General features: G+C 43.2%; 1 protein-coding gene across 1 annotated transcript; it reads left to right on the top strand.

The window, feature by feature from the left end:
* Positions 1 to 4277: 4277 nt before the first annotated feature.
* Positions 4278 to 7541, top strand: cfap57 (cilia and flagella associated protein 57). The gene is made up of 4 exons (XM_056596123.1): positions 4278 to 4759; positions 5052 to 5362; positions 5844 to 6103; positions 7523 to 7541. The coding sequence occupies exons 1-4, from the start codon at positions 4603 to 4605 to the stop codon at positions 7539 to 7541; spliced, it is 747 nt and encodes a 248-aa protein (XP_056452098.1). The 5' UTR covers positions 4278 to 4602.
* Positions 7542 to 8064: the final 523 nt, after the last annotated feature.

The raw sequence follows: 8064 nt of genomic DNA, 5'->3' as shown, positions 1-8064 counted from the left end.
TCAGCCAGCCAGTTAGACTCATGCAGTGTCCGGAAAGATGCATCAAATATTTGATATGGCCCAGCCACTGCTTCCACTTGGCCATGATCTTCTGCCGCCCACAGCATTTCAACTGAAAGCACAACATGAATGTTAAACCACGGATACTTTTTAATCAGTATTGGATCGATATCCAATATCAGTTTCGGCCCACGTGCACAGTTTGAACAGGCCATACCCTCTTCATGCAAACAATAATCTTGGGTAGGCAAAATAAATGACCAACCGGTCAGAACTCAAATGACCAACAGGTCAGAACTCAGAACTCAAAGGACCAACAGCTCAGAACTCAGAACTCAAATGACCAAAAGGTCAGAACTCAGAACTCAAATGACCAACAGGTCAGAACTCAGAACTCAAATGACCAACAGGTCAGAATTTAGAACTCAAATGACCAAAAGGTCAGAACTCAGATGACCAAGAGGTCAGAACTCAGAACTCAAAGGAACAAAAGGTCAGAACTCAGACTCAAATGACCAACAAGTCAGAACTCAGAACTCAAATGACCAAAAGGTCAGAACTCAAAACTCAAATGACCAACAGGTCAGAACTCGGATGACCAACAGGTCAGAACTCAGATGACCAACAGGTCAGAACTCAGTAACTCAAACCTCTTTCTTGTGCGCTCAGCTTTTTCAAAGCGGAATCTTGTGGATGCTTCAATATTAAAGATTATTATTAGTCACATACACAGTTATACATAGTTACACCATGCATGTAAAATGTCATGAAATTTCAACTTGGCATACTCTCCAGTGATTGTGTAATTAATATTAATACTAGAGCTGTCAAGCGATTAAAATATTTAATCGTGATTAATCGCATTAATGTCATAGTTACGATTAATCGCAATTAATCACAAAAAAAAGTATGCTAAATATCCCATTTCTTTGTCCCATAAATTCTTCTCATTTTAATTCTCTTAACATGGTGAAGTGTTTGTGCAAATGATTTTTTATTGATAACAACATTGGCATATACTGATCAAAACAGGACGATACAAAAAAATAGCCTATAGTGCAATTAAACGACTGCTTTGAACAAATGCCATTTGAACATAGCAGTCAGGCTACTGCTTCTTTGTTTTGAGCCAAAGAAATTTATTTTTTTGTTTTTTGTTTTTTATAAAAGATTTGCGTTAATCGCGCGATAAAAAAATTGACGCCGTTAAAATTGGTCTGCGTAAACGCAGTTAATAACGCGTTTAACTGACAGCTCTACATGAATAAACTGCATAATGGAAGAATATATTAAATAAACATTGAACAAGGGGCATTATATTAAAGCAGAAGTAAGGAGGCTTTTCAGATATGGATTTGGATTTTACCTTGATTGTGAGATCATCTTTTGGGGGGGCAAAATGAATTCCCGAAGGTCTGTGTGGCATGGAGATTTCTTTAGTGTGCAAATCATCTGCCATGGTCAAAGAGTGTGGGCTACTGCTCTTGTATGGAGCCAGTTTCCTGCCATAATTCAAACCTGGAAAAAAAAAGTTTCAAAGGCTTGTAAGTCTGGGTTTGAAAACTCAACACCTTGTAAAAAAGGTTTTGCAACACTGAAAAAAGAGATTATAACCTGAAAAAAATTCAAACAAAAATTCAAACATGTGTAAACATGATTTTGTGTTCTATTTTAACACATTTTCAAAGTATTTTTTTTTTCACAAACATGTTTTTAAAGTTCAAACAATTTCACCAGCGCATTTGTAGAGTTTCAAATCTGGCACTGTTCTAACAGTGTATTTCATTGTTTCCCATGCAGTTTTTAAACCTTGTAAATTGGATTCTGCAAACAGGTGTTCATACATTGAGAAATACGTTTTGAAAGGTTGAATATTTACTGACTTTTCAGCACTGACTTTTCAGAGATTTGACCACACAGGCGCAAGCTTTGAGTCACGTGAATATTGGCAGTGTTCTGTCGCGCATTCGTTTTGAAACTCCTGACTGTCAAAGTCTGAAGAAAAAAAAAACTTTCCTGGGGGCGGGACCATTTAGCTCTAAACCTATTGGTTGCTCTCCGCTGACGTACACATTCCAATCACATGTGCCGTTCACCGGGCTGTGCGATTGACAGTGCTCTGCCAATGACAAGAATGTGATTGGAATGTACGTACAAAACTGGGAAACAATGAAATACACTGTTAGAACAGTGCCAGATTTGAAACTCTGCAAATGCGCTGGTGAAATTGTTTGAACTTTAAAAACATGCTTGTGAAAAAAAAAATACTCTGAAAATGTGTTGGCGAAAATGATGAAGATAAAATAGAACACAAAATCAGATTTACATTTGAAACTTGACAAAATCAGTTTGAATTTTTGTTTGAAATTTTTTCAGGTTATAATCTCTTTTTTCAGTGTTGCAAAACCTTTTTTACAAGGTGTTGAGTTTTCAAACCCAGACTTACAAGCCGTTGAAACTTTTTTTTTCAGGTTTGAATTATGGCAGGAAACTGGCTCCATAAAGGGGTATGGGGGATGCGGCCTAATTATGGGAACAGCAACTCTCCCACGCGATAACGATACAATTGTAGCGTTCCGAGTCAGGTGCCTATATAAATAGCTGAGCCCCATCGGAGTGGCTGGACTCTTTCACCTCGGTCATACATATGTGCTGCTGAAAATCTAAAATTATTAGAATACAGTGACCTTGATCATGTCCAGCCCAGTGAAGGCTTCAGCCACCACTCGATCTCCTCGTCCTCCTCCACGCCTTCCGACGTGCGCCAGATGCCGTCACCATGGGCACATCGTCCGGCGTAAAGGCCATGCAAAGACATGTCCGTTCACGGCCGACGACTTGATGGAAGCCCGTCGAGGGAGCAAGGTGCCTGCTCGGGACAGGCCTGTGGAGGAAACGACGGGAGTGTTGAACTTGAGCACGACGAGTAGGATGTTTTTATTGTTTATTATCGTCACTATATATTTATAAAGGACTAATGTTCTACATTTGTCTGTTTTTGAAAACCGTGATAAAACGTATAGGCCTAGACAATAGAAAATATAGGCTATCATTTTATAAAATTACTTTGACACATTGAAAATATTGAAGATGTGTCCTTTTTAGATCTAATGGACTAGTGATAGGCCTACGTTTTACTATCATGTCATGTGCATTATCGTCTAAGGCTTACATGCCTACCTAATTTCCCTTCCTAATTTCCCTTTCCCGCAGTCGAAAGAAGAGAGGGGTTTCTGGCCGCGCACCCAACGGCCCTTCACCCCAACTACCTGGCCGACCTGCCGGCCATGTGGACCATCCCTCACACCCATTACCACCGTTTGGCCTTCCCGATCTGTCCACCAATGTGTTCTCCACCGCCACCCCTTGTAAGCACGCATCCCTTGCTAATAACCTGTTGTAGACAGAATAATTTATAGCCAAATAAGTATTTAGACTAAATAATTTGAGTAGGCTAATATTATGCTTATTAACTCAACCTTTGTTGAGATGCATGTCATGCAGGCTGCAGCTATCTTAAATCCTCATAAAACTGCAGGACTAAACCACATAGGGCTATTTCAATATTATTTTCTTTATTAAGGCCATGCAATAAACGATAATATGAACAATGAATAGGCCTAGTTGGTAACACTATGCTTTGATTGAGATCCTTAACCGTTCTGTTCTATTGCACTTCTGATCTAAAGCTCGACCCAAGGATCTTCTTCGGGCTGGTTCCTCCTGGGCCCTATCAACCTTTTCCAGTGCCTCCCTTCTTCAGACCTCCTTCACCACCAGCTAATCACTGATTTTGAGCCAATCGAAAATCTATTGTTTTTGTACGTTTTCTCTGTTTAATGTATCAGTTACATGTAAGGTTATCCTTAACGGTTTCAAATATATAAATAAGTTCCATATCAAGTTTTTTATAAATGTTTTAAATGCTTCTGAAATTAAACTTTTTTTTAATGTCCGTGTTCGACTTGAGAATACACATTTGCAATACTTTTCTAATCGTCTAATTTTCCACAAAAACACTTAAACATATCTGTTGGCCTATACCCTACTGATGACAAGACTTAAAATCAATTATTAGTAATACACGATATCAGTTGGCCTCCTAATGTTTATATAATTAACTATAAAATGAACTCAAATGACATGAAAGGCGATTTACATTAACCACATTAGGCCTATATTGTTATTGGATATTTGCTGCCATCAAGTGGCTACAGTGAGTAACATCCGTTCATGTGTACGGTTTCTATGGCGCTGAAGCCTAGTTTGACGTAGCCATGGCAACCTAGATCTGAGTACTAAGCGACGTATTATTTTGGAGCCGCTTAAACGTGACCTATTTTATGTTTATAAACTGACCGCAGGCTACAACACTGAAGTGAACTCCAAGATCGAGGAAAGTTTATATATTTGTTTTAAATGTGCCTAAATTGATTCGCACTGAACGCAAACAGCTGGATGTACGTCCCAATGAATGAAGTTGGCTCGTCGTCTTTAGAAAAGTCCAACGTTATTTACCTCTAAAACGCGACAATCTCAGCTGTTAACAACGTTTGCTTACATTTCTATTTTGACAAAGTAGTCTGCGTGTAACAGTAAGACATGGCCACTGTTGTTGCCCAGTCCAATTTCATCTTCGGCTTACGGAAAGGGGTGACCAATAACTTGTGTTTCCTCGACGACCAAACCGTGGTCTTCCCCAGTGGAAACAACTGCATCCGTTACAACATCGACCAGAAATGGCAGAAATTCATCCCAGGTATGTGTTTAGCTTTTTTAAAGGGTGCAAAACACCATCCCAAATACCTATGAAAACCTTTTGTGTTCTATCTCCTTTTTAAAAAAACTTTTTACATAATATCTTACGTAATTCATCTTATTACTTTATAAAATCAGTTTTATTGCATTGTATCAGTCCCCTTAAAATATTCCTGTCTCTATTGACCCACCGCATTTCATTCAGAGTATTCCAAGTTATTTTATTGTGGAAGGTTAAAGGACTGTTTCAAACATGTGCCACAGATGAGATGTTCTTTACGTTCTCCCACCAGGCACAGAGAGGAGCCTGGGCATGCAGGCCATGGCTCTCAGTGCTAACCGACGCTACCTGGCGGTCTCGGAGAGCGGGGAGAAGCCCACCATCACCGTGTACGACCTCACGCACGAGCAGGGCCGCAAGAGGAAGCTCCTGACCGCCGGCGACGGCCCGGCCGGAGAGTTCCTCTGCATGGCCTTCTCCCCCAACTCCAAGTACCTGGTCGGCCAATCAGGAGGCCCGACCTGGACCCTGGTGTTGTGGCTTTGGGAGAGGCAGAAGGTGCTGGCCACGGTCAGCAGCAGTGATGGGGACCCCGTGAGCCAGGTGAGGCTCTCTCTCTCTCTCTCTCTCTCTCTCTCTCTCTCTCTCTCTCTCTCTCTCTCTCTCTCTCTCTCTCTCTCTCTCTCTCTCTCTCTCTCTCTCTCTCTCTCCCTGCCTCCTTTTCTCCCTTTCTCTCTCCCTCTCCCCCCTGTCTCACCCTTCAGTCTCTCTCTCTCTCTCTCCCCCTCTCCCTCTCTCTCCCCCCCCCCCCCTCCCTCTCAACATCTAATGTTCAAAGAAACACATACTTGAGGATTACCTAAAAGCTATAAAGACAACAAACATGGAGAACTGTGTTCAGCAGTGAGGGTTCTCTTGTGAACTGTGTTCAGCAGTGAGGGTTCTCTTGTGAACTGTGTTCAGCAGTCAGGGTTCTCTTGTGAACTGTGTTCAGCAGTCAGGGTTCTCTTGTGAACTGTGTTCAGCAGTCAGGGTTCTCTTGTGAACTGTGTTCAGCAGTCAGGGTTCTCTTGTGCCCCCCCAGGTGAGCTTCAACCCCCTGGACGACACCCAGTTGTGCGTGAGCGGGCCGGGCCTCGTGTGCCTCCTCAACTACCGCGAGGGCGTCCTGAAGCGGCAGAGCCCGGCCAAAGTGAAGGGCGTGGCCGTGCTGTGCCACGCCTGGGTGTCCGGCACACGCGTGGTCGCCGGCACGGACCAGGGCCGCCTGCTGATGGTCGAGTCTGGGGAGCTGCGCTGGGACCTGGACGCCTGGACCAGACCCGCCCAACTACTGGAGACCAGGTCAGGGGGGGGGGGGGGGGGGGGTCTCACTCTGATCAACAAGGGTTTGGATCAGTGATCTGATAAAGACTCGTGGATTTTTTGTTTGAAACCCTCGTCTGCAGCAGATTGAAGCCGGTCACATTTCATGCGTCGGGTACGGTCCATGGTTTGCTTCTGGTACGGTCCATGGTTTGCATCTGGTACGGTTCATGGTTTGCGTCTGGTACGGTTCACGGTTTGCGTTTGGTACGGTTCACGGTTTGCGTCTGGTACAGTCCATGGTTTGCGTCTGGTGCGGTCCTTGGTTTGCCGCTGGTACGGTCCATGGTTTGCGTCTGGTACGGTCCATGGTTTGCGTCTGGTACGGTTCACGGTTTGCGTCTGGTACGGTCCATGGTTTGCGTCTGGTACGGTCCATGGTTTGCGTCTGGTACGGTCCATGGTTTGCGTCTGGTACGGTTCATGGTTTGCGTCTGGTACGGTCCATGGTTTGCGTCTGGTACGGTTCATGGTTTGCGTCTGGTACGGTCCATGGTTTGCGTCTGGTACGGTTCATGGTTTGGGTCTGGTACGGTCATAGGCGTCGATTACGCCGGGGACGTTGGGGACACGTCCCCACCAGATTTCGTCAAGATTAATTTTGTACCCACGACTTGTAAAAAAAATAAAAAATCAATTTGAATAATTATGGATTATTACACGGGTCTTCTCAATGCCGTGGAACGCTCCGTTCACTTGCATGGGCTCTTCAAAACCTCCGGTTGTGAATTATATTTGATCATTCACTGTTGCTAAGTATAATTGACCGCTGTCAAGGAAAACAAAGAACTTTTTGCCTATATTGACGTCTTTGGTTTCACTCCTCAAGTAGTCCGTTAACTTTTCAACCCCAGCGTCTTCGGTTGCTAAGCGACGTCAACTTCTTTTGCAGACTATTTCTCAGCTGATCAACACTACGAATGCTGGTCACAAATAAATTGTAAAAGGACACACCATGTGAAGTTATTTTTTCGTTTAGGCAAACCGTGTAATAAGTGGGATAATGTATAGAACGTCACCGGTCATTATCGTAAATAAGCCCCTTCTGTCGGGGTAGGTGAGTCAATCTATGAAAAAAAGGGCAAGGAATTTGCATTCTGGTACCTCTGGACATGCTTACGAACATACAAAAAATCTAGGCAAAAATACACCTCCCAGAAAAGCTTCATTTTCATAATGGCGTCCTAAATGGCGTCCGGGAGCTTAGAATGGCTATATCTCAAATGGAAAATGTTCCAAAAGAATGATTCAACTGATTCCGACAAATCTAGGTAAATATAACTGCTAGAAAGGCATCATTTTGAAAATGACTGGCTGATGGAATAGGGGAGCGTGGTTCTCGTGCTTGGACTGCGAGAGCAAGACATGTTCCCGTGCTCTGACTGCGGGAACGGACAGGTTCTCGTGCTTGAAATGAAACAATGTTGCAAATTTGTGGGGGAAAAACACAGGTGGTCTCTCTCCTCTCTCTCTCTCTCTCTCTCTCTCTCTCTCTCTCTCTCTCTCCCTCTCCCTCTCCCTCTCTCTCTCTCTCTCTCTCTCTCTCTCTCTCTCTCTCTCTCTCTCTCCCTCCCTCTCTCTCTCTCTCTCTCTCTCTCTCTCTCTCTCTCTCTCTCTCACACACACACAGTGGAAGGGGTAGTGTCTTCTTTATAACACTTGCTCTCCTTCTCATTTTCTGGATTGGATTTGTTTAAACAACAGCCTTTTAAATGCTTCCAAACACTAGATTGACTTACATTGGTGTCAATTAACTGAACCCATTTATTATTATTATTATTATTATTATTTATTTTGAGGGGTGGTCATTTTACTTTGAGTCAGCTTAGTTCCACTTAGAGAAAAGATTTTGTCCAAGAACGACCAGATCGGTCCCATTTGCAAATTGGAAGATGGAAGTGATTTAGTAGAGATTCGTCAGAAGGGTGCTGATGGAATCA

The sequence above is a fragment of the Gadus chalcogrammus genome, chromosome 8 (genome assembly GCF_026213295.1).
Source record: "Gadus chalcogrammus isolate NIFS_2021 chromosome 8, NIFS_Gcha_1.0, whole genome shotgun sequence".
Lineage (NCBI taxonomy): Eukaryota > Metazoa > Chordata > Actinopteri > Gadiformes > Gadidae > Gadus > Gadus chalcogrammus.
The sequence above is the reverse complement of the archived record's forward strand: the minus strand, read 5'-3'. Positions and strand labels throughout refer to the sequence as shown.